Below are 26989 nucleotides of genomic sequence, written 5' to 3'. Positions count from 1 at the left end.
CCAATCAGTGATTATAATTTGACAGTATGTTTAACACCATGACTAGCCAGCTATCAAGCCATGTTATTATCCCCAAATAAAATCAAGATTTTTAAGAAGAAAATAATCGGCCATGTGTAGAGTTGCTGCTAGCCGCAGACTGTCTGAAGTAGATTGACAAGCGAGGTGAATAGCGAATGGGATGTGAGATGAGCGGTTACTTGACACTGACACACTACATTCAGAAAAGAAACATTTTTCAAATAGGTTAAAATAAATATTGAAGTCACTCATTGTTGTAAATACAAGTTAGCTTGTTAAAGTATTTCACTCATTGTAAATGGAGGCTTTGACTACGTCACTGTTGTTATGGTTACATATTTAAGATATTGTGTACAGGCTCCTGTGTAGCCAGCGGAATAATTTAGAACGGTGAAAAGACAGTTTTTCTGCAATGACGCAGCAGGTGTCCGTTATCACCCTATAATGTACACCCCTGCAGCCAATCAAAATTGAGTATTCACCCAGACCATGGTATAAGCGCATGTTAATGCACTATGACCGTTTGCAAAAGCCCCGCGCCCTTAGTTACTGTTGCTACGTCTTTTGAACTCGTTCATGCACAACACTGTCTGTCAGTGTCAGTGATTCTTTTTGGAATAATATCTTTGCGATATCCTCCAGATCAAGGCAAAATGGACTGCAATAATATGCAGTGGAAGGATGTATCCAAAACATTAAGACCAACAACGAAGGGGACACAACAATAATCAAAGCAAAAAAAGGTCTCAATCCAAAAATGAGAAACCCCACGACCTCTTCATTTAATGCCACCAGCACAACCTAGACTGTAGTCACTTTATTTCACCGCTAGGTAAGATCTGTATATCATATTTCAAGCTAGCTAATAAACTACAAAGATTGTTATTATTTTTTATTCCATCTCTGGCGAGGTATCTAGCTAGCTAGCTAGCACTAGCTAGGATGGTGACAATCTAAAGTACAGTAGTACAGTAACGTAGCAGTGTGGAGCAAGTAGCTGCTAGTAACAATATTGTTCAAGGGATGTGTGTGCATGTTGATGAAAGTATTTCACAGTCACTGTACTGATAACTTGCTTGTTAAACTGAGGATCCTGATGTAATGCTATGGCTTTGTATCAGATCACCAGGTTATTGCTCTCAGGTTGTGCCTTATGCATACCTTCTTTAGAAGATGAACAAACAAAAAAATCATTTACAGTATAAGTAATGACTGGGTTGTTACTTTCGGTGCTGCTTTAGTATTGCCTAGTGTGTTAAAATTGTGTTCTAATAAGGCCCAGTTTATAGGTATGCTCATTGTAGTCGGAATAAACTTCATAATTCAAAGAATTCTGACCCTTTGCTTTTTTATTAACAGCCTTTACTTGTACTTCTACTTTCAATACTTCAGTACATTTTTTATCAGAAAATTACTTTTGATACTTAAGTACAGTAAAGATCAGATACTTTAAGACTTTTACTCAAGTAGTATTCTAAAAGGTTACTTTTACTTGAGTCATTTTCCATTAAGGTATCTTTACTTTTATTCAAGTATGGATTTTGGGTACTTTATACACCACTGATCTTACACAATCTAATCTGTAATGTTTTAGATAATCTTACACAACATCTTGTATATTTCTGAATATATTTATTTATTCCTGTTTTCAAATTGTAAAATATACTACAAATGTATTTGAACCATTGTTTGCATCTCACAGAGTGAGACTTACATTGCCAACTGATATGTGGGTTCATTACAAAACAGTAAGAGGAACTTGGGGCAGAGATGTAGTTTCTTTCCTCCAAAATCATCAGCCAACCTGGGAATCATATGTTGAAAATAAAATGTTCCAGTTGCTCTACTTGTTTGTCAGTGTAATCTTTGTCGAATGGAATGTCCAATTCTAAATGTTCCTTTGGTGTCCAGAAAACCAGTTTGCAGCTCTGTAGACCTAGGCACATCATAGCCACTTGTGTCTGAAAGAATAAAACATACCGTACATTTAATTGGCACCAAATTAAGAATATTAGCTCAAATTATCTCTTGTAATAATGCAACTAGTATATCTTGCCCTTGAAAACAATCCAGTTTACCTGAAGGTAGTATCCAGCTCTTCCATTTGGACAAATGAGGTACTTTCCATCCTCCAAGATTTTGATGTCACCGTTTGGCCGGGTGAGAAGTTCTTCAAGAGACAATCTGACTCTTGAAGGGGCACTTGATCTCGAGAAGTTTTGTCCCATCAAGGATCCCATCTGGACTGGCTGCCAACCAGGGGTGGTCAGGATAAACCACAAGGCCTCTGTTGTGCACAGCATGCCCTCTGCTCTCAAGGAGTGTGATGACCCTCACTTCATTTTCAGAGCCATATTTTGTGGCTGCGTTCCCAGTGAAGGTGGGGTACACGTGCTCATGGAGGAATCTTTGGGGGTCTGTGGTGTGTCGTTTGGGGACTTGTTTCACTGTGCTTGCAGTTAGACGCAGTCTCCTAGCATCATGCCACACCTTTGACCTACTCTGGGTCTTTGTTTCTATTTCCAATGTAGATATTTGATCGGGGGATAAAGCAATGTAGGATTGGTAAAACCCTGAACACTTCCTACATGTCAGACGTGTACTATGATCAGTGTGATTCTCAATTCTGAATTTAGGCTTGGCTCAGTGTTGTTCTCTACATCTGCTCTGTAAGGAAGCTGGATACGACCATTAGTTTGGAGCTGATAGAGTGGGGCCATTACTGAGGAGTTGTGTTTTGAAATCCTCATGGTTTCTGAAGAGTCGGGGAGATGGTGTGGAATTGATTTGTTCTCGCCTTGATGGGTGGGGATATGTGTCCTGGGGTCTGTGGCGCCTAAACTTAATATGCTTTGCCTTTACCAGACCTACATTCTTTTTTGCACCACTATTCCATTCCCTTTGCACATCAGTACATGCTGTCCCTGTCTCACCTTGCCTGACTGCATTCTCAACCTACAAAAAGGAATGGTTTCACATTTTGTATGGGCATTTTCATGTGCTGCCTATACAGACAGTGAGTAAATGGGAGAGGGGTTTGCTGAAGTCAGACAGCGCCACCTGACATGTGCTGCCTATACAGACAATGAGGACAGCGGGAGGGTTAACACCAGAGAAACTCCTAAACACCAGCTCCTCTCTAAACACCAGAGAAACTTGCCTGGGGCGCCGAATGTGCTAGGACCGGCACTGCTTTTGATACAGATTTAAGGGAAAAGGGATGTGTTTGTGCCTCTGTCAGAGGGGAGAGAGATGGCGAGAGAGAAAGGTTGTAGATTGCATGTGAGAAGGACGGGAGCAGAATATGATCTTTCACTTCCTCTCTCTCTAGGTAAGAGGTGTGTGGGAGAGGAGATGGGGGAGAGAGTAGGCACTAGGTAGGGAGGGTGGGGGGGGGGCAGGTCAAGGAGATAAGGGATCACACTAGACACACAGGCAGTCTATATTCATCACATTAAGTGGAACTGACACAAAACAAACATTCTACACATCAATATTTCCAACCTCCTGAGATATCAATTCCAACTGTATACAGTTCAATCTTCAATAACATCTATGTGAGCACAGTGTGAGAGTGTGTGTGGGCTATTCTACCTGACACAGGGACACTGAGGAGTCAGTATAAACCCCAAACCCAGGATAGAGGAGCTCAGTGAATGTGCTGTGGAATGTGTGCAGGTGGGTCAGTGTGTCAGAGGAGACTGTGTAGAAGGACAGAGTGCCAGCCGGACAGTTCAGATACACTCCTACTCTGTGGGAGCTGGAGGGGGGGACAGGTATGTCAGTTTTCTTATTATTGTGCCAGGCAGCGTAACTGTTACTACCACAGTACAGACTCCAGGACTTGTTATTGTATCCTAGCCAACAGTCTTCACTCTTTCCTCTCCTGCTGATTCCTTTATATGTCACTGCTATATCAACACATCCTTCACGCCTCTCTGCCTCCCAGTAACAGCACCCGGACAGACCCTCTCTACACAGCACCTGTGGACACTCCTCAAATCTCTCTGGGTGATCAGGATACGGCTGCTCCTCTTTCCTTATCACCTTTCTGTTCTCCTCAGACAGAGAGAGATATCTGTGTGCTGTTTTTGGGTCCAGTGTGAGCTCACAGGCATCTGATGGGGGAGACCAAGACACAATGCATTACTGATCATCGTCATTCACATTAGAATGTGTCCCTCTTCCTGCCCCCCCCCCTGTCTCTCTCCCTCCCTCCCTCCCTCCAAATCCCATTTGTCCATCATCCCATCTCCTTACCCCTGATATGCCCCCATCACTCCATCTTTCTATCCTCCTGTTTCCTTCACATTTTATTTCATTCCCCCTTTTCTTTCTTTCTCTATCCCACCCCTCTCTACTCTTTACTTTTCTCTCCTCATCCTCCTTTCTCTCTCAACTATCCATCCTGTGTTCCTCTACAACCACTTTGTACCCATGGTCTCCCCCTCTCTCCTCCCCTCTCTCTCTCTGGATCTCCATCCCATCATCTCAATAATGTTGGAGAGTGGAGGAGGAGAGGGGAGGGGAGAAGGGGGGGTGAAGGAGATGAGATGAGAAGGGAGGGAGAAGAGGAGCGATGGGGAGGAATGGAGGAGGGACGAGGGAAAGAGAGGAGATAAGGAAAGGAAATGAGAAAGGAGAGGGGGAGAGGAAAGGGGGAGAGAAGAGGAAAGGGGGGAGGAGAAGAGAGGACGAGAGAGAAGAAGAAAGGAGGAGAATGGAGAAGAGCTGAGATGAGAAGGGAGGGAGGGGAGAGAGGGAAAACACACGCTTACACACAATCAGTGACTGGAGCTTAGAGCAGACACTGGGAGGGGGGGGGGGGGGTAAGGAGGGGGTGAAAGGTGGAGAGGACAAGAGAAGAGGAGAAGAGGGGAGGAGGAGAGGAGAGGGAGGAGGGGGAGAGGAGAGGAGAGGAGGAGGGGAAGAGGGGATGAAAGGAGATGAGGAACTGGGAGATTAAAGAGGTGGAATGGAGAGGGGAGTGGAGGAGGAGAGACGAGAGGAGGACAAGACGAGAGCGTAGGTCAGTGGTGAGTAGTGTTGTTTTTGGCGGCCTGTTTTAAATTTAGTTTTAGTTTAGTCTTTGTGTCAAGCTGTCATTTGAGTTTTTATTCGTTTTAGTCACGTTCATACTCTTTTTAGTCTCGTCAAGTTTCAGTCTACAAAAATTCTGAGCATTTTAGTCTTATCCATGACTATTTTTGTCTAGTCTAAGTCGATGAAAATTGTATTTTAGTCTCTTTTGAACCAAAACAGAAGTAGTCTAAGCAGTAGTCTCGGGAGGCATGTTACTGTAATGTCAAAACCGTTTGTTTACTGTATTGGTCTCAATGTATTCAAAGTCATGTTGTTGATGCCAAATTCAGTTCAGTGTGATTTCTATGTGAATGACAAAACTAGCTACAGTATTAGGCCAACAAGGGATGCTTAGTACACATGCAGTCAGTCAGGTAGGAACTAAGAACCCACTTTACACTCTCTCATACAAACAAATACACAAATACACACACACACACTAGTCACACATGTTAACGCAATTTACACTCTCTCACAAACAACACACACAAGCTAGTCACACACGTTTGTCTCAGTTGTTTTCAGCTCCAGTGGCTAACGTTTAAAGCTAACGTCTATAGCTAACATTAAAATGAGACACATTACGTAACCACAACCTCATGAGTTGGCTAATAATAAAAACTAGACGAAATATTGCTATAACATTTCGTCTCGTTTTTATTTTGTAAACCACATTTTGTCCCATTTTTATTTGTCAACAATGTTGTATTAGACCAGCATTTACAGTTCCACCACGCTGCACAGCTGTTCTACCATGACAGTGGTGCTTCAACATCATCACATAGTGATAAACTGGATATTACTTACCCTTCTTTAGCTTAAGACGATCTGTAAATGAAGTGAGATGAGCCACAGTGAGAGCAGAACACCAGAATCTGAATAAGAACTTGGATCTATAGTGAGCAGCTGTAAGGGCACCCTACCACTACCTACTGTACTCTAGTGACTGGGCACCCTACCACTACCTACTGTACTCTAGTGACTGGGCACCCTACCACTACCTACTGTACTCTAGTGACTGGGCACCCTACCACTACCTACTGTACTCTAGTGACTGGGCACCCTACCACTACCTACTGTACTCTAGTGACTGGGCACCCTACCACTACCTACTGTACTCTAGTGACTGGGCACCCTACCACTACCTACTGTACTCTAGTGACTGGGCACCCTACCACTACCTACTGTACTCTAGTGACTGTTCATCAGAAGTCTTTTGTTAACAGTTTTAATTTAACATCACTTCACATCTTACCTTGAGACTACTCTGCAGTAGCAACTGATGTATAATCTGAGTTTACAATCAGTCAGATGGTGTTTAAATGTACAATGTTATCTGATAAGAACATGCACTGACCATCTCAAAACATTAACCCTTTAAGAACATGTTAACCTTTCTATACTTGCTTCTGTCCTGATAGTGAGGTCACTTCCCTCTGCAGATTAATGCTGGTTATTACTTTTCTGGGCCTTAAAACTCTTCTCTGCAAAGGAAACACAGAGGTGGGAACACAACAGTGAGAACAACAGCTGATCACATGTAGAACATGACTCTGTGGAGGTCAGATATAGAACATGACTCTGTGGAGGTCAGATATAGAACATGACTCTGTGGAGGTCAGATATAGAACATGACTCTGTAGAGGTCAGATATAGAACATGACTCTGTGGAGGTCAGATATAGAACATGACTCTGTAGAGGTCAGATATAGAACATGACTCTGTAGAGGTCACATATAGAACATGACTCTGTGGAGGTCAGATATAGAACATGACTCTCTATGGGTCACATGTAGAACATGACTCTGTGGAGGTCAGATATAAAACATGACTCTGTAGAGGTCAGATATAGAACATGACTCTGTAGAGGTCAGGTCAGATATAGAATATGAATCCACTCATGATTCATTTACACGTAAGACATGAGATTTGACTAATGACATGACTATGAAGGATAATTCAATGGAACATGTCTGTCTTGTATTCCTCCATCATTTACCTTTATCTCTATGTCTCTTCACTAGGACACAGATGGCCACAGCTAATCCCACGACACAGACACCAAACACCACAGCCAAGGGCACTTTCCAAGAGTGATCTTGATAGAACAGCTCACCTGAAACATGCATATTTAAAGCAGTGCTATTATTTTACAATTGTTTACACCTAGTGCTGCAATGTCTGTCTATCACTATGTATATATTGGTTTTGAAGTGTATAGCATTGTCCTTTTTGTTGTGGTGCTTTTGGTTGTTTTTGTCCTTCCCCTCTTTTTCACTAGTAGAAATTCCCACGTTCCCAGAAAATCCCAAACCTTCTGGATTCTCAGAGGAAGATGTGAGGCTGAATAACTCACCAGGAACATGAATCCTTGCCGTCTCATCTCCCTTCATGTATTTCTGTTTAACTCTACAGTTAAAGCGATTTCTATCTGTCTTCTGAACAGTGACCCTCAGTCTGAGTGTGTAGAGTCCCTCAGAGTCTGTGGTCGTCTCTGGAAGATCAGCAGAGAGAGGGACTCCTTCACTGTCCTGCCACTCCACCTCTGGTTCAGGGTACCAGCCTTGTGTCTCACACACCAGACCTATCCCGGCCCCTCTGTGTCCCTCAATGGAGACCACTGGCTGGGATCCTTCAGCTACAAACACACAGATACAGATTCAATCATGTTATTAGAAGGACAGGTAAACTACAGATTCACTGATTCAGTCATGTTTCAGTCATTCAGTCAGCTTAATTTAGTTACATCAGCAAGTTACAAAAACTAGACTTGATAAGTAAATTCACCTTTAACACTGACTGTGATGTTGGAATCATCATACCATTCCAAGGTACGTGACCAAACAAAACATTTGTAAGTTCCTTCATCAGTGCCTTTAACCCAGAGCAGCTTCAAGGAGGTGTTGCCTGTCTTCAGTTCCTCTTTAAACAGAGTTGTTCTTGCCTTGAAGGAGGGATTCTGATTTTCATTGTCATCTCTGCCGTCTTTGTAAAGATGGATGTTGCGTTGGTCTCTGTCTACTGAGAGTTTCAACCACTCCACCGTCCAGCCCTCAGCACTGAGGCTGGGGTCGACGTAGCACGGCAGAACTACACTTTCACCCACCACAACAGTGATTTGCTGAACTGGAGTAATGACTGTACGAGTAACTGAAGAGAAGAGAACAGATAAAGAGTGAATCTCAGAGGACAAACATCCTCTCTCCTCAACTTGCTCTGGTCTGATGGAGGCCTGCAATCTAGTTGATCTGCATCACTTAAAACTGTTACTATCAAACATACTATAAAACTGTTACTGTTACTACTACTATTAACTATGACTATGACTATTATAGTGTACCTAAGAGACAAAACCTTACAGATAACTAGATGGTAAAACACACGACTCTATGACAGTGATTTGTTTACCGCAGTTTGCTGTGTGGAGCAGCAGAAGAATCCTCCAGAACCCAGGCTGGGTTAGCATCATTCCTGAGGACAACATCCTGATATTTCCTGATACAAAACCTGAAGATGCTGCAGCATCGGTAGCAGGGGCGTGTCCAGACATTTTTGATAGGGGTGGCACCGGGGTGGCCCGCCTCTGACTGGGCATATAGCCAATCATATATTGGGGTGGCCAATCAGATTTCAGGGGTGGCCCATGCCACCCTAGGCCACTCCCTGAACACGCCCCTGATCAGTAGAACTGGCCTCACCGGTCTCTGCCAGTATGAGGAAGAGATGGTGAAGAAGGACTGTAAAATGTTCTCCGTTTCTAGCGGGTGTAAGAGGCAAGTCTGCAGAGCTTGTTCGCATGTATACTGCCCCACATGCCCCACGTGTCCCACTGCCCCACGTGTCCCACTGCCCCACATGCCCCACATGCCCTACATGCCCCACATGCCCCACATGCCCCACATGCCCTACATGCCCCACTGTCCCACTGAGCGGGGCTTCGGCCAGGGGGGGGGGGGGGGGGGGGGGGGGGGGGTGTCACGCCTGGACGACACGGGGTGTGTACAGAAGACAACACCTGAGTAAAGTGAACAAGAGCGGTTTGCTGAAGTCAGACAGTGCTACCACAGAATTGTCCATCAAAACAACATTTCAGAGGTAGAGGGCTACATTTTGGAAAAGGACTCACACCAGGGTTCAGTTTGAACGTTATGTGTCCTGGGATTAATTAAACTGGTAATATTGATTAATTTCGAAACACACACTATCTAATTCATCACAAAAACAGCATTATTTATTGGAGTGTCACTAATTTGGTTTGCTTTATAGATTATAAGTTGAACACAACTAAATCTCTTTTTTCTAACCCTAACCACACTCACTACTCAACTGTACACATCATTCCTGCTCATGTCTAATGCCTATCAGTCTGTCAGCTTCTGTTCTGTAGAAATCATAGTGGATACAGTCAGCATTTGTCAGGTGAGACATAAGGAGAGCAGGAGGGAGATACAGGTGGAGGTAGTCAGGAAGTATGACTGCCCCTCTGCCTCCCCCTCTCTCTCTTTTCTCCTCCTTTCTGAACAGATGCTCCTGTACACAGTCCTGATCCATGTCCATCTTTCCTCTCTCTCTTTCTCTCACCTCCCTTCTTAATCCCTCTGCCTGCCCACTCTCTCTTTTTCCACTGTATAGTTTAGTTTTTGACAGACTAGGATCCATGCTGTCAAACAAACACACATCCAGTATTTCAAAGGATAAGAATTCCAACTTGGAGTAAAGATGCAAATGTACTTAATCATAACCTATCCTACATTTACATGTTGTCATTTAGCAGTTTATCCTAGACTGACAGTAAATCCTTCACTCTCCAACATATGAATAAACACCCTTCTACTGACCTTTATAAAACTCTGGTTTCCCCATCAGCCTCCTCTCTGTGCTCTGGTTCTGTGTGTGTCTGACAGTAATGCTGACAGTCTGATCACCTGTAATGCTGCCTTGTACTCATCTGACCCCAGCCTTGAAGACTGCTCTTACTGCTGTTGTTATTGGTACTGTTCATGGAATGTGTCACACACACATACGTCCACTCACACACACTTCTGTTTGGACCAGTTGATCCTGTTTGGAGTTTCATTACAGGACGTCACCTGCATCCTGTACATGCATGTACACACACAAACACCAAGACAACATACATCCCTCAATCGATTGTTAAATGTTTATAAAGTTTTCACATCTAGGGGGTAGCAACATTCCCTGGCCGAGGAGTGCAGTAACATGTATGGCAAAGGCAGAGAGTACTTTAGGTAAGAAGCAAAGCAATACAGTCCAACAGAACAGCATGTATAAGTACGTGTGTGCCCGTGTGTGTCTTGAACAGCCACCATATGTAGAGCAGGCGTGTTTATCTTTGAGGCAGGGTTAGCTGCTCACATTGGCTGGCTACAGTGTGGCTACAGAGGAAGAGAGAGAGAGGAAGAGGAGACAGAAAGAGAGGAGGGAGAGAGAGGGGAAAGAGGGAAAAATGACAGAGAAATACACAGAGAAAGTGGGGAGAGGAAGAGAGAAAGGGATTGAGAGAAGGGGGGGAGAGAACAGAAGAAGAGGACAAGACTGTGAGGCAGATAGAGAGAGAGAGGGACAGAGAGATAAAAAAGGAGATGCCTCTAACTTGGAAGATGGCACTACTTTTATTTAGACTTGCTTCATGTAGAAATATTACATTATTATTAAATATTACATTATTAACGTTATCTCTTGTGTAACTGATGGAATGTCTAAAAGTTTATTATATGAATCTTACTTTCTGAGAAGCAGCCTTCTCAGAGTCATTCCTCAACTGTGCTCATCACTCCTGCTCATGTCTGATGCCTATCAGTCTGTCAGCCTCTATTCTGTAGAATCCATGGCAGGAATGAGGAAAGGCAGTTGTTGTGACCATGTCCCTCCCTGTAACAGATGACAAAGCTAACCTGACCGGTTCAGGTACCAGAGGTTGGTTCATCTGAGAGCATTTGAGACAAAGTTAACCCAGAGATGGAGACATTGTGAGACTGAGGGGAGTTAAACTGTCTGTAGGGCTCCTTACAGCAGGGGTGGAGAGACTAAAGGAAAGAGACAAAGAGATGAAGAGAGAGAAAAGGGGGAGGAAGACAGAGCAGAAGCTTAGCACCAGTTCAGTCAGGCAGGACTGAACTCTGCATGCTCAGGCCACACATGTCTCCCTACTCACTCCTCCCGCTACACACGCTCTCTCCTTTCCCTCTACGCCGGGGCTGTCATAAGTTAGCACAGGGCAATGCCTCATAATGATGCCGTGCCTTTAAATACGTTTCCCTCCCTGTTTAGTTTGTCCACGATACCACTGTGTGCGACCCTTCACCTCCCCGCCGCCCGATGGTATTTGTCTCTTCTGATCCCCCGCCCGTCTGGCTGGCTGGTCAGCTGCTGCCACCACCACCAGAGCCTGGACTCCATGGGGGGGATTCTCTTTGGCTGCAGGGCTGATGCCCACTGATCATTGATTTCCCTGTGGGGTCTAAGTGCCAAACACCTGTTGTTAAATACAGCATCTTTTGTACATAAATAACACTTGAATCAACCCAGGTGTCTCCTGATTGAAATGGAGAAAGAGAGAAGTGGAGGGAGAGGGAGAGAGAAGAGCAGAAAGAAAGATTGGAAGAGAAAGAGGGAGGAGACAGAGAGAGAGACAGGGAGAGAGAGTGGAGAGAGAAGGGTGGAAGAGAGAGATAGAGAAAAGAGACAAAGAGAGAAAGTGGAGGGAGGAAAACAGAGATAGGGTTTGAGTTAAGGGGGAGAGAAAGGAAGAGAAAGAAAAATAGAAGGGAGGAAGAGAAAGAAGAAGACGAGAGAGAGGGAGGTAGAGATGGACGTAGAGAGAGAAAGAGGGGGAGGAAAAGGGGAAAGAGAGATGAAGAGAGTTGGTGACATTCACTGGGAGCTTCTGCAGAAAGTACAAAGACTTGGACATTTATTAATTATTAAATGTTCACAATGTCTTTATCTTTTCTTTTTGTAACTGATGGAATATATTACTGATATAGAAAACTGATATGAATCTCTTCTTCTACAGGCATCCAGTCCTCAACTGTACAGAGCATTCCTGCTCATGTCTGATGTCTATTTGTCTGTCAGCCTCTGTTCTTCATGCAAGTTCATGCATGAGGAAATGCAGTTGTTTTGAACTTGACGCTGCCAGCAGAAATGATGGCTGTTGCCAAGATTTGTAGGTCCCATGACTTCTGAGAATTATGGGTAAATATACAGTAATTATCAAACAATCATGGAAAAACATTTTTATTTTAAGCTCTAATTAGTGTGGTGTATATACATTACGCATAATTCACAATGCAAACATAAACCCCTCACTGTTTGGAGTGTCATTACTAGAACTGACTTCTGCAAGGCTACATGCATGCCCTAACAGGAGGGGAGAAAGGAAGGAGGGGAGGAGGAATGGGGGAAGGGAGGAGAGATGGGGGAAGTGAGGAGGGGAGGAGATATAAGAAGGTGAGGAGGGTTGGCTACACTCCACGGTCGACTTCGTCATGTGAATGAATTCATCACTCCAAAAATCTTCTTATAACTCTCAAGTCATCGGCTTCACCGTGCAACTCTTCTTTAACGGGTTTCCCGGTTTATTTGATTGTAACTGAGCTACCTACCACCCTAACAGCGAAGAAAATGTCCATCATAATAGGAGGTTGCGACCCGGACTGGGTGACTGCCGTCGCTTCCCAAGTAGGTTACTGGATGGATGCGATAGTCTTACCTCACATTGTGGTAGCCAAACAGTGCCCCCTGGTGGAACTGAACGAGCGTGTGATAATAGTGTTTTCAAGAGGGACTAAACTGTTCATAAGTCAAATCCATGGGGGAAACCTCTTGTCATTTACTGGTGTGTCCTCAGCAGTAGTGTAGCTTTATGTTCCACCGTTGTCAAGATGTTTGATGATAATAGAAAAGCCCCTCAGACAGATGCCAGGATCCAAGATAACAAGTAAGGTTCTGAATGGAACCCTACACTGTTCTTTTGTTTGAGGGTTGTACGTGAAAATATGTATGGAACTGGAGGATATTATATATTCTGGGATTTGTCCAAAACACAAGACATAGACCTTTTTTAGGTCTTACATTTATACAATTAATGGTGAAGTTTATGGTTTGTGCGTTTTACAAATGTGCTCAGTTTATTAGTGGTGTGGGGGGGTTTGAGCTGTCAGCACCTGCCTGGTCGTCGGCCTGCCAACGCTGGACCTGGTCGTCAACCGGAAACCAGTCTCCATGACGACCAACAGCAAGTTTCCCGGTCCCCTCCCATATCTACCAAGTTGAACAATGGATTTTGGTGTTTCAAAACCCATTGACACTTTCCTGCTGTATGACTATGTTAAGCCTGTGTGCTGGTCCTCCCTTTCACCAACCGTCTCTGGAGGATCCCTCGCTGAATTGCTCCTCCCAAGGTTTCTTCCATTTTTTCTCCTCCAGTGAGTTTTTCTGGTAAGTTTAGGTTGGTTATGGGGCATATGTGAAGCCCTTTGTGACATGCTTGTGTGTAAAAAGGACTTTACAAATACATTTAGATTTGATTACTAGTCTATTGTGACCGAATTATCTGTTGAGATGCACCTGCTTTCCGTTTCTTTCCCGTTCAAAGCCTGCAATCTCCATCCACTAGAGGGAGCCACACTCCACAGCATTTACTGCAAACTGCAGTATTTAGTGAACTTCGATTCGAACACTTGTGTTCATCTTGAAAACGTGTAGAGCAGTGGTTCTCAACCCTGTCCTCGGGAAACCCCTGTCCAGCATGTTTTAGATGTTTCTTGGCTCTAACACACCTGATTCAAATACATGCTCATTACCAGGATTCTACAGAGCTAGATTTATTATTAATTAAATCAGGTGTGTTGGAGCAGGGAAACATCTAAAACATGCAGGACGGGTTCCCTGAGGACAGGGGTAAGAACCACTGATGTAGCGGTTGCGTGAAACACGTTGTAATGGATACATTAGCATATCTCAGTTTGTAAAAAGCTGTTGAGGTTAAAGGATATGTTGACACAAGTGTTAATCGACCTTCTACACAGTGGCGGAGCCAGAGAATTTCCATTGGGGTGGATTCTACGGGGGGTGGCCCCCCGGCCACCCCCTGGCTCCGCCATTGCTTCTACATCCGCCCCTATACAGACCCGTCGCCAGACCTCAGTCTTAAGGGGTAAATATGAAATGCATGGGAGGGCCCACTTATTATTAACCTACAGAAGGTACTTATAATAATCGTATACTCTATTCGCGCAGCACATAATCATCACGTTGAACATAACCAATCTCTCCACATTGCTTTACATGCTAAATGTTATTTTGAAGCGGCATGCTTATCTAAGTCCTTGACTGTTTCGATTGCATGTTTCCAATCATTGAATCACATAATTGAGAAGGTCGCGTCAGATGATGCAGATTTGAATTTCCTGCAGGCATAACAAAATGCGGAGTCCTTTTCCACCGAGTACTCAAGCCAGTCCCTGTTCAATTAGGCCTACCAGCTATAGGAAAATTATCGCTTTTTTGGACCAAACATTTTAACAGGATATTTCCTCGACACAACCTGTTTGGGTTTGTCTGTGCCGAGGTCACTTAACGCTACACTCACTGATTCAACAGGCAGTTGTTGTGACCCAAATGCTGCCGCAGTCGCGGTTGCACTTGACCTGCCAGGCCCAGGGTCGGGCTCCACGGAGCTAGCATCAGGCTCAGACTGTCGTCCAGGGTCTCCTTCTCCAGCATCAGGTGTCGGTGTCGTTTCAATTGTGGCAGAGGAGACTGTTATTGGGCTTTTCAACCACTTACGGATATCCATCTTCTTATATACTGTCTTTGATCTGAAGCGAGTAAGCGAAAAGTCATCCAGTTTTTAAAAATGTGCGGTAGATGTTGAGCGGCTATACACTGACGTAGGCAACGTCACGTAGCCCACACAAACCGGGCATCGTTCACATTGCAACAGTCAAATAGCTGTGAAGTTTAATGAATTTTCGATCTGTCGTGTGAAACTTGTAGAAAGCAATGACTGTAGCCTACGTTTTACACGATCATAATATGTATATAACTGAAATACAATGAGTTATTGTAACTGATTATGTTTTTTGTATGTTTACTGTAAATAGTCAAACGCAATCGCTGCAACTGCACGATACTACCATGTCGCATACGTTAACATGTTTGCTAATAATGTCAGTTATGTAATATATTTTATAGGCTAATTACGCACTTTTTCTACTTTCTCTTTTCACTCCATTTCAATGTTGTCAGCTTGATAGGAAGTCAATAAAGGAACAAGAAGGCACATTTTCCTGGCTCTTGAGGAGGCTCTCTGTTAACGCTAGGAAGCACAACACAGACAGAGCAGTACAGCTGTCAAAGTATAACGTTAGCTAGCTATTTTCCTGATTTTAGCAGTTAGCCAGGGGTCCCATTATCATCCACCCAACCACTTTCAATGGAGAAATGTCAGTTTGACGCTGCGCAAGGCAGATGCTGCGGTTTGAGAGCGTATTTAGATACTCAAATTTCAAAGTAAGAAGCTGTAATTTGGTGTGCAACAATATAAGATGTGTACATATCGATAACTTACTTTCTTTCGTTGCTGCTGCATATCTTCTTTAAGAAATTAACAGAAGAAACGGTTGTGAACGATAACGGGGCCCCAAACGTTGGAGATTTAGAGTGGACGATAATGGGGCGCCTACATGGTACAGTAATGTTAGCAATAGCAAACAGTAGGCTAATACCTGTCTCTTCTGTGCACCCTCCTTCACCGGCTAGTCGAAATAGACTAGTAAGTTTTGTAAATTTGGCATTTAATTCAGATTTTTTTGGGGGGGAATGCCGCTTTTGGGCACCGCTTTCAAATGTGCGTTTCATTTTTCCTACAGTTAGCTACCAAGCCCCCACCCCTCGCCCCTCGGCTTGAAGCAACGGCCCCGGTGGATGTAGGTGGTATTGCATGTACGGTTAGGTTTCCGACTCTTTCGGTCGTTTTTATTCTATTACAGTTTTTCTCGATTGCTTTAGCTCAATTCTTGAAACAGAAATTACATTTTCAAAGCTTCACGTGCATTTAGCAAAATAGCCTATATGGTTCAGCACAACTACATAGATCACCTTCAAAAGGTCATATCTCACCCAAAACAGTTAACTCGTGCTTCAAAACCAAATCATTTTTTCATATAAATAGTCAGTGCCCCCAAAATGAATAGTTCCTTCTCGATTGCTTTGGCTCATTTCTCGAGAAAAAAGAGAACATGCTCAAACCTTTAAATACATTTGCCAAAATTACCCAGATGGTTCAGCAAAACACCATAGAACACCTGCAAAAGGTCATGTCTTTCCTAAAACAGACAACTTATCAGTCAAAACTAAATCCTTTTTTTCATACAAATAGTCAGTGCCCCCAAAATGAAAAGTCCCTTTGGCATTGTGTAAACACTGCAGGTCAAAATGTTTAGATGTTTTGTCAGTATGGCAGTGAACCTTAGAAATATCCCTTATGTGCACTGTGTTACAGTTACTGTAGTAGATGTTTTCTTTCCAGAATAAATGTGTCTCAATCTACATTTACATGTATTCATTAAGCAGATGCTTTTATCCAAAGCGATTTCCAAGAGAGCTTTACAAGAGTGCATAGGTCACTGATCATACAGTAACAACGCGATAGCCCCAAACATTTCGGGTAGCCAAAACATGAAGCATACATTGTGAAAAACCCAAATACAGTAAGTGCCAAAGAGAAGAACCATAAGAGCATGTAGCCAAACAAGTTACAACTAAACAACATGAACCTCAAAAGTGCAAGAGTGTACCTGTAGAAAAGCAAGCAACAATACTGTAATGTATGCTTCATGTTTTGGCTAACCACAATGTTTTTGGGGCTATCTCGTTGTTTAGGATCATTGACCTATGCACTTTTGTAAAGCTGTCTCTTGGAAGTCGCTTTGGATAAAAGCGTCTGCGAAATGAATACATGTAAATGTGTATCAAACATAAAAAAGATTACAGTAATTCAAGAGTAGCCTACAAGGTTTCACATCACATATTGCACTTACACTGCCATGGAAATTGTTACTGTAATTGCCATACATCATGGTTACTGTTACAGGAAATGTGTACAGCACAATATACTTTCATACAATAAGCACATCAAAACTAACATTATGTATAACCTACACTAGTAGTATGAGTAACCACAGTAAGTTTCAGGCAAGTGACACTTTCCTAGTCAGAGTTAGCAGGGGGTGCATTACAGTAAGTCTGGCATGAAATGCACCTCCTCTATTGTCTGTTCTGTATATCCCAGCATCAAATGATTCCTATTGTACACTGAGGGGACTAGTATGAGTAACCACGGTACTTTTCAGGCATCTGACCCCTTCCTAGTCAGAGTTGCAGAGGGTGCATTTCATGGCAAGAAGGAAACACATACAGTAAGAAAGTAAAGCAAAGCTGGAGTTTCACTAGTTGTCGTCCTCACTCTCCTGCTCATCCTCGACAAATGTAAGAAAGTGAGGCCCTACCAAACCCCTTTCATGTAGAGGGATAAGATCGGAGTGCAGGCGGTCCAAGGACACCAGGAGTGTCTGGGTATCGTATGGGCCAAGACTGGGAATGTGGGTGACTACACCATTCTCTGAAATGGCAGCACAAACAGTGATGTTTCCCCCGAGCTGGCCTGGGACAAGCTCTATATATTTGATAGAAGCATTTATACTGCTGCATTGCTCCTGTCAGCTAACTAAACTTACTGTGTGATTGGTGATCGGATGTGTCCCCTTGTTTTGTAAAGTTCTACTTGCACCTGACAATGACCGTAAGCAGATGATCCAAGAGATCCATATTACAGTATATACCATTATGTTTTTCATGGTATTATGTGCCTGAAAGATTTTGACAGTGGAGTGAACTATCGTGCAGGTGATGATGTACACAAGGAAATTATGCCAATATGTTTTGCAGAGAACAACCACTTGACTGAGAAACAACAGTCAGTTTAGACCAGCAAGATATTTTCAATTGATAGTTGGCCTAATTGAAGGCAATTATACCTAACCATTTCAAAGATGTGCCAAATCATTTGAAATGTGTGCAAACTGTAGGCAATTGCACTTGTCATTTACAAGGATGTGCTAATACAATTGCAATTTGATTAAAGGAATGAACAATTCCAATCTGTTGTGAACAAGTGCCCAGCGGTTTGGAGGTTTGCACGTGTTGTTTTGAGAATGTCATTTCTGTTTCGTGAAATGAGCCAAACCAATTGAGAAAAACTGTAACTCCATTCAACATTTACAAAACTATCTCCCCCAATAATTTTAGTTTGATTCTCGAACCTGGCTCATACTACTAGCTTTTTCATAGAATAATTTTTCCCGATTTTTGCTAAGTTTGAAACCAATCCGAAATGGGTAAACTAGCAACCCATTTATTTGCTTAGTCAATGAAAGTTGCCTGCAAATGTGCTCGCGGATACTAACAGGACAGGAGCACAAAAGTTCACATTGGCCGATAGCTGATTTACATGAGCTCTCCGAGCTAGGGAAAACAAGAGCCACTGCCAAAGCTAGACAGGAAGACACGGAAGTGGAAAGATGGCCGCGTCCAGTCTCGCGCTCTCGCTTGCCTCTTGGGTATTCTTTACGGGCCTGGTTAGACCTGAGAGCTGCCCTCCCCTCATCTCTCCTTCTTCCACTCCCCCTGCCCTCCCCTCATCTCTCCTTCTTCCACTCCCCCTGCCCTCCCCTCATCTCTCCTTCTTCCACTCCCCCTGCCCTCCCCTCATCTCTCCTTCTTCCACTCCCCCTGCCCTCCCCTCATCTCTCCTTCTTCCACTCCCCCTGCCCTCCCCTCCTCTCTCCTTCTTCCACTCCCCCTGCCCTCCCCTCCTCTCTCCTTCTTCCACTCCCCCTCCCCTCCTTTCTCCTTCTTCCACTCCCCCTGCCCTCCCCTCCTCTCTCCTTCTTCCACTCCCCCTGCCCTTCCCTCCTCTCTCCTTCTTCCACTCCCCCTGCCCTCCCCTCCTCTCTCCTTCTTCCACTCCCCCTGCCCTCCCCTCCTCTCTCCTTCTTCCACTCCCCCTGCCCTCCCCTCCTCTCTCCTTCTTCCACTCCCCCTTCCCTCCTCTCTCCTTCTTCCACTCCCCCTCCCCTCCTCTCTCCTTCTTCCACTCCCCCTGCCCTCCCCTCCTCTCTCCTTCTGCCAGGCACTCTTCTCCTTCTGCTACCCCCTCCTCCTCCTCTCCCCCCCCCTCCTCCCCGCTCTCCCCCTCCTCCTCCTCCCTCCTCCCCCCCTCTTCCTCCCCTCCTCCTCCCTCCTCCTCCGCCCCTCCTCCCCTCTTCCTCACCTTCCTATTTGATAACAGAATAAGACAAGCACCCTCCTTGCATTCAAACACAGTAAAAGTCATCCTTAAATACCTAACATTCTCAACACAGCTATATGTATCTAAACGTTTCAGAAATGCTAGTGTTTTATCTCAGTCTTAAACTGAAGTAAAGTGGCTGTGTACTGTGCCACAATAATTATCCTCTGTGTTGGTGCAGTCCTGACATGGAGATGTCACAAACCTAAACACAAACAGCTTAGCGATTACAAGGGAGGTATAAACAAAATGCCAAAGTTTTTTTGTTTGTTTTTATTCATGAAAAAATATCAAAATTGAATTAAAAAAAAGATCAGATTGGGAAGTGACAGGTCCTCGCTGCAGTCAGGTCAGTAAGCAGGCAGCTCCCTCTATTGGTGAGTCATGCAGCTACAGCAGAACACCTTGGAGAGGGCTCCAGAGATCCTGCGGAAGAAGCCTTTAATAGACTTCTTCTTCTTCTTCTGTTTCTGTTCCTCTTCTCCTGGGATGCTGGAGGACTCTGCAAGATCTGGGCCTGGACATGGAAAACCATCACACAACAGGACATGACATCACACACAACTTCAGCACTGTCTATTTACTTGCAACGAGTGTGTGTGTGTGTTTGTGTGTGAAATGATGGGAGAGCCAACTAAAGCCTATCCTAAATGAACAAATAAACATTCATAATCTCACTTTCACCGTTGAGAGGAGTAACTGTCTTTAGTTTTTTCTTTTTTCCAGTAACAGCCTTGGTTTTCTTTCTCAGCTGGGATGGAAGGGAGAGTAAAGACAAACATAATTCCTTTAAATTCTTAAATGTTTTACACTATGTTGACAGGACATAACTACATTAACTGTAACTGTCAGAGGTTCAAATCCCTCGTGTTTGGATTTGAATGAATAAGTCTGCGAAATAATGACATCTACTTTTTACTACTTATACATAATGTCTTCTACACATGCTTACTTGTAACCCATCTTATCCTTGACTCAGTTAAGGTCAGTTCTACCCAGTGCCAGTGTGTGGAGTTATTTTCAGCTTACCGATGTGAACCATCGATGGAGGCTGGAGAGTTTTTTCTTTCCAAGACGGCCCAGATTGGAATTGAAGATGGAAGACCTTTTGAAGGTTTGGGAGGGCACAGAGGGGGATGAAATTGAGTTGGAGGATGAGGAGGAGGAGTGGCAGGACTGGGAGGTGGAGGTCTCCTCAGAAGACCTGTCGATCTTCTCCCAGGCCTTTAACAAGCCTGGGTCTGCAGCTCTCTCTCTCTGCTTCCTGGAGATCCTCAGCTCCTCTGGTGATCTGGAGGAGAGGGGACTCTCTCTGGCCTTTACCAAACCAAATCTGTCACATCTCTTCTTGACCCTTCCATCTGCTTGAATCTCCATATGGGTCTCACTGGCCTTTCCCAAGCCAGAAGACTCCATATCATGTAGCCTCACATCCTCACACAGGGAGCTGGAGCTTTCACCGGCCTTTACCAAGCCAGCAGAGTTCGTAGCATTCTCCTTCTCAAAATGGACGCTAAGATCGGACACGGCAGGAGCGCGCCAGTCCTCGGCGTGGCGGGAGATCACCATGGCGATGGTTTGGGCCAGGCAGCAAATGGCTCCCGCTTCTCCGTGGCGAGCGGAGCGAAGCAGGGCTCTGCTGCTGTTAGCGCTGAGCGACAGCTTAGCATAGGCCGCCTCCAACATGGCGTCCAGGGCGTCTGTGCCGCTGTAGCAAGGGCTCTGAGGCAGGTGCTCCAGGACGAGGCTGATCCCATCTTGGGTCCGGAGAATCCAGCCCACTTCCTGAAGCAGAGTCGCCTCTAGCTGCGAGAAGGTGGGGGCGCTAGAGGTTGAGGGGGACTCCTGGAGGGCCAGGCGGACCAGAAGACCATGCAGCAGGTCCCGCAGGGTCATGTGGTGTAGGGCACTGGGCCCGGAGGGCTTCCAGACCTTCTCCTGGACGCGAATCTCCAAGGTCTGCAGGGAGGGGGTCTCAGGGGGTCTCGGGGGCAACCAGGGCAGCACCTGGACCAGCTCAGGAAGACAAGAAGCACCATCATCTTTCCAATCTCCCTTGGGATTTATTTGACTTGCAAACTTGATGCCTTTAGTCAGACTATCTTTCTCAGACTGGCCTGCTTCTAGGTTAATAAAACCTGAACTTAACTCTGGGTCGAGACTTCCTGTTGTGGCTTCAGAGGAGGAGCAGCAAAAGTTAGCGATCCTGGCCGTGACCTCAGCATCAAGGCCTGGCACAACAAAAAAACACACTTACACTTCTAGTGTCCTTGTATTACTATAGCTATTACCTGTACTTTTCTTGAAACAGTATTAATATTATAGTTCTTAACTATACCTACACTGTCATTCAGCAGTACTGTAGCACTTACAACTCTGTATTATATTAACATAGTTATAGACTCCAGAGGTCTTATACCCCTAAAGGTTAAGGAAAATTTCACAAGGAGGATTCTTTGTAACATGTAAAACACATCCATTTAATAACAGCAATATGGCGACATGGTGAGACATTCTATTTCTAAAGAGCATTCCATTTAATGCATTCTATTTCTAAAGAGCATTCCATTTATTGCATTCTATCATTTGTACTTATTCTGTAACAGTGTGCTCAGTGTTACTAGTTAGGCAACCTGGACACCTGAAAATTCCCTTTGGGGTCAATATATTGAATTGAGTAAAAGATTTCTCTACCTTTGTTGACAATGGCCATGACTTTTTCTGGGTCATTGCAGGAACGCTGAAGGACCCCTCCCATTTTGAGGGTCAACACCTCAGAAATGGCCTCTAGCGCCCTCCTCTGGTCCTGGCTGACAGAGGAAGATGGCCGGTTCCTGGCCACAGTCCCTGGGCTGGGGCCCAGCATCACGCAGTAGGACCCTTCCAGAGACGTGCAGTCGCTGCTGTCGCTGCTGTCGTCGCTGTCCCTGCTCTCCCAAGATACATCCCTGATGGAGGTCCTGTCCTTCTTACACATCCATTCGAGATGGTCGTTCACCAGGACACATTCGTCCGGAAGTGAGTTGGTCAGGCCAAGGAAGTTCTCCATCAGTTTCTTGAAGGCCAAGTGGATGAAATTGTACAGGATAGGAGTAAAGAGCTCCCAGTCCAGGTGCTGCTTGACCTCCGGGTTCTGGACGTTGGGCTTGGAGCGGCAGCGGCTTGTCGAGGGGAATCGTCCCACCTGCGTGTCCAGGAGCAGCTCATAGAGGCGGTCGATCAGCTCCATGGAGAAGCTCTGGATCCTCGCCTGCAACATCCTGGTACACATGTTGCGAGAGGCCAGCAGGCGGCCCAGGTCGTACTCAGCCTGGTCCAACAACCCGGCAGAGGAGCCTACTTGGTCATTTTCACAGTCTTCGTCATTGGAGACTGATCTGGAGGCTGAGTAGGCCATCCGCACGACGGTGTCCAGCATTTTGTGAGCTGTAAGGTTTAGGTTGTGGCTGCTCGCCTTGCTCCTGGGGCTACAGCCCCTGGGGCTAGGGCTCTTGGGGCTAGGGCTACTGGAGGCTGACCTGGCCTCCTCCTTCTGCTGCTCCTCTTCCTCCTCCTCGTCGCTAGCTGAGCTGCACTCCTCCTCTGGTCTCCTCTGCTCCTGCTGGGTGCTGAAAAGGAAGCTTTCCTGACACGAGAATGTGCAGGCCTCTTCCTCCTTTCCCTTGACCCAGTTCCCTGCCAGCTTTCCCTGGCTGCGGCTCCTCCTGCTGCTCCTCCCGCTGCTGACCCCCTGGCTCCTCCTCTGTAGGGCCTTCACCTCCTCCGTGACCTGGCTGAGCAGGGACTCGCTCACGCACTCCACTAACAGGGTGAAGTCTTTACCGCGTGGCTGCACGAAGGCCACCTCTCCTTCTGTAATCATCTGCGCAGCTGCGCTGAAGTTCTCCAGGACGAGGTGAATGATGTTGCAGGCACCGGAGATGTTCTGGGGCAGGGAGGCCGTGTCGGCGTCTTGGGGCTGGTTCAGGGAAGAACGTCTCTTTCTGGCCACCGTCCCCTGGAGGATACCCCCACCACCCTCACCAGCTCCAGCTTCTCCTCTGTGGTGAAAACGCCCGGTCTCTGGAAGAGGGCGTGGTGGGCCAGGATAACAGAGAGGCTCTCCGTCTGGGTGGAGGGGCTGTGAGGCTCACTGTCGCATCTGACACGTCCAATGCTGCTGGCCGAGCTGCGGCCTGAGCCGGTCGATGCCGCTGTCACACAGCTGGGCCTAGGCGATGTCATAGCCTTTTCCATCTCCTCGGCCTCCGACGCACTGCCAATGAAGAATAACACCATCTTCTCTGCCTCCTCTTTCTCCCTGTGGAAGACGGCCTCTGATGTGTTGGTGTTGGCAGACAACAGGGGCCGCGGGGGCATCCGCTCGTCGACGGCGTCGGTGTGGATGTCGGCGAGGACCTGGATCTTCTCCCTGGCGTCCTGCCAGGTGTTCAGGATCAGGTCCTCAGAGATGCTTGTCGAATAGAATTCAGACAAGGAGCTGCCGTGGTGGTGAAGCACCAACTCGTCCATCACTTTGTCCATGGCCGAGTCACACAGCTCCTCCACAATGAAAGACAGCTTTGCCTCTTTCCTGTCATCGTCTCTCGCCATCACTCCCTTCAACTTGGCGATGACCTCTGCCACAGTGAGGGATGCCGTGGCGAGGATATCCTCCTCTGTGGACCTACTGGGGTGAAGGGGTGTCGGAGGCTTCTCGCTCGATAGTCTGTCCAGCCCGCTTTCCAGCAGGGGGTGGGACTTCTCTGAGATGTTCCCCTCGGGGACATCAGGCTGGGCTGAGCCCTGAGAAGAGGCCCGGTCCTTGGACGAAGGAGGAGACAAAGAACATCTGTTCCTTGTGGAGATGCCGCTGCTGTGGGAGGTAGCGGCAGACAGAGGGTCTTGACAGAGGTGAAGGACCTGGTAAAGGGCCATGGCGGGCAGAACCCCATCATTGGCCACCTGGAGAACCCACTCCATCATCTCCTCTGAGCGCTTCTGCAGCTCAGCGACACTCTTGTTCTAAGAGAGAGAGAGAGAGAAATAGAAAGAGAGAGAGAAAGAGAAAGAGAGAGGGTGAGAGGGGGAAGAGACAGAAAAGGATGGAGAGAGAGAGGAGAGAAAAAAGGCAATGTGAAAAAAGGGGAGAAAGTTCAATCGCAGCACAGATACACATAGTTATCGTCAAGCTGAGTAAAATAATATTTTGAGTTAGAAACTAAACATTTTATCTACCTTGCTCAACAGGACCTTTTGGACCAGTCTCCACTGACTGTAACAAGAACAAGAACGGATGTGTTACGGACTCTCTCTACAGTACAATGACAACTAACGACACATCTTAACATTGTGTTCAACAGGGCAGTAGCCTAAAGGGGACGTTAACAGGGACACTCACGGGTGAGAAATCATGGCCTCTGACACTGGAATTTCGTCTGGAATCACACATGTACCACTGATCTGCAGGCAAGACAAACGCTTTAGCAAGGCAAAGTAACAGAGAAAGTGATCAGAGTTGTTGGAGACATGGAGGTAGATTGAGTCGAGGGGAGTGGGTGGTGTCTGTAGTACCCAGTGAGGGGATGAGGGCCGTTTACTCACCATCCTGCCTGGTCCTGCCAGTTTCCCGGCCAGGTCGGGATCTCGTTCTGCTGCTGGCGTACGGGCACCAGTGCCCACATCAGCCCTGCAGCCCTTGACAAACACACACCATGTAAACACACATGCACACACACATACATACACATACAAACAAACAAACAAACAAGGCAGTGAAAGCAGTGAAACACAGCAAGAGAGAGACAGAGACAGAGAGAGAGAGAGAGAGAGAGAGAGAGAGAGAGAGAGAGAGAGAGAGAGAGAGAGAGAGAGAGAGAGAGAGAGAGAAACAGAGAGAGAGAGAGAGAAACAGAGAGAGAGAGAGAGAAACAGAGAGAGAGAAACAGAGAGAGAGAGGGAAACAGAGACAGAGACAGAGCGAGAAAGAGAGAGAGAGAGAGAGAGAGAGAGAGGAGAGAGAGAGAGAGAGGAGAGAGAGAGAGAGAGAGAGAGAGAGAGAGAGAGAGAGAGAGAGAGAAAGAGAGATTGAGAGAGAGAGAGAGAGAGAGAGAGAAGAGGAGAGAGAGAGAGAGAGAAAGAGAGAGAGAGAACAAGAGAGAGAACGAGAGAAAAGAGAGGGAAAAAGAGAGAGGTGTGCCTTGAACAGAAATTATTTTAACTTTTGATATGACTTGGAAATATGAAATATGACTAGATCTACACTATTTATCCAAGTTAATGACTTGGAAATATGAAATATGACTAGATCTACACTATGTATCCAAGTTAAGTCACATTGTTAAACACAACAATTAAACTCACTCACACAAAGAATCTAAAGAACCAAACATTTTCGTGTGTTTTAATCGTTTTACCTACGAGATAGATAACCCACTTACCTTCTGTGTAGGCCTCCGTTCTTTTATTCTTTCCTGTTTTGGGACTTCATCCATGTTTTCCACTCAGTAAGGATGACAAACTCTTTCAAACGACTCCTTTGCCTTGTGATGAACATTTCTTTCATCACTGACAGATTAGATTTTGCAATTCGTTTTTATATCATTTGGTAAAGTGCGTCATAATCCCTTTATGCCCTACGACGTCATAATGTCTAAATAGCGCGGCGTCTTTTCCCCAAAAATGGCCCGACGTTTTAGACTAAAAGGTACGATTGGGATGTTTTTAAATAAATACTCGCGGGTTTTTCCGCACTTTACTCCAATTGGTAGGGACATTTTTGACAGTGTGAATTGAACAGCGATTCTACGTCCTGTACCCAGTGCCATCCAAATACTACTTTCACGTAATAAACCACACAGTGAGAAATCAGCTTTGCTGTAAAAAAATAAAATAAGGCTGAATATTTATTGACTCACACACGCTTACATGTATGCACAGGTCACACATGTCAATCTCATCAGCGTATCTCATTGGTTATCACATGAAAAGAGAGAGCACATATCTCAGAAATTACGTTTTTTATTTATACATCTATTAGCATGAAATAAATTACCGGTTTCAATATGAATACAGTGAATACATGAATACATGAAAAGACAGTTTGACAACTTCAGTCTTTTGCTGGAGCCCCTTCCTGAGGTGGTTCACCTGTGGAGTTAGGCCCGTAACGGAAACACATGAGGCCCCCCCGCAGAATAAGTCTGAGAGCCGGTGAATGGGACTTTAACTTTGACGCCCATAGAGATCGGGAAAGCAAAGGAAGTTTGGAACGTAGGCTACTACGTAGCCTAAAGTTATTTTTAGTAAGGCCGTGATAGGCTGTTGCAGTGTAGATTCCCATCAATCAAACTAAATCACACCATTGTTTCTTTATATTTTAATGTTTTAATGATAAAGAATGCAACATTAATGCAACACAAAATTAGCAACTATGATAACATAAAATTACAGTATTTTTTGTTCAGATCTGTGCCTCAAGTGGGGGGGCACAAGCATATTTTGGGGCGGGCCCCGGCCCCCTATGGCCCG

At 45.4% G+C, this 26989-nt stretch overlaps 2 protein-coding genes across 4 annotated transcripts in view; both read right to left on the bottom strand.

The window, feature by feature from the left end:
* The window catches only part of LOC124484958 (butyrophilin subfamily 1 member A1-like), a 49377-nt gene extending 39290 nt beyond the window's left edge, over positions 1 to 10087 (bottom strand). For all 3 annotated transcript variants that reach the window (XM_047046119.1, XM_047046117.1, XM_047046120.1), the window contains exon 1: positions 9942 to 10087. In XM_047046119.1, coding sequence (XP_046902075.1) covers positions 9942 to 9966 — 25 coding nt within the window. In that variant the 5' untranslated portion in view covers positions 9967 to 10087. The remainder of the gene's footprint in view (positions 1 to 9941) is intronic.
* LOC124485020 (neoverrucotoxin subunit alpha-like) lies at positions 1343 to 8569 on the bottom strand. The gene is made up of 7 exons (XM_047046265.1): positions 8512 to 8569; positions 8011 to 8253; positions 7631 to 7741; positions 6564 to 6587; positions 5911 to 6009; positions 2100 to 4139; positions 1343 to 1982 (listed from the first exon to the last, which is right to left on the bottom strand). Exons 1-6 carry the CDS (start codon positions 8567 to 8569, stop codon positions 3607 to 3609), a joined length of 1068 nt encoding a protein of 355 aa, XP_046902221.1. The 3' UTR covers positions 1343 to 1982; positions 2100 to 3606.
* Positions 10088 to 26989: the final 16902 nt, after the last annotated feature.

This window comes from Hypomesus transpacificus, chromosome 23 (assembly GCF_021917145.1).
Source record: "Hypomesus transpacificus isolate Combined female chromosome 23, fHypTra1, whole genome shotgun sequence".
In the NCBI taxonomy this organism is placed as follows: domain Eukaryota; kingdom Metazoa; phylum Chordata; class Actinopteri; order Osmeriformes; family Osmeridae; genus Hypomesus; species Hypomesus transpacificus.
This window is presented reverse-complemented; position numbering and strand designations above follow the sequence as displayed.

Bases quoted from the DNA above. Each gene is read 5' to 3' on its own strand.
- LOC124485020 (XM_047046265.1), bottom strand. From the start codon at position 8,569: ATGCTAACCCAGCCTGGGTTCTGGAGGATTCTTCTGCTGCTCCACACA. The intron at 7,742-8,010 runs GCAACACCTCCT...GTGTGTTTGTAG, and splicing joins TAAAGAGGAACTGAAGACAG to CTGAAGGATCCCAGCCAGTG. The intron at 4,140-5,910 runs GTAAGTAATATC...CTCCCCCATCAG, and splicing joins TCGTCTTAAGCTAAAGAAGG to ATGCCTGTGAGCTCACACTG.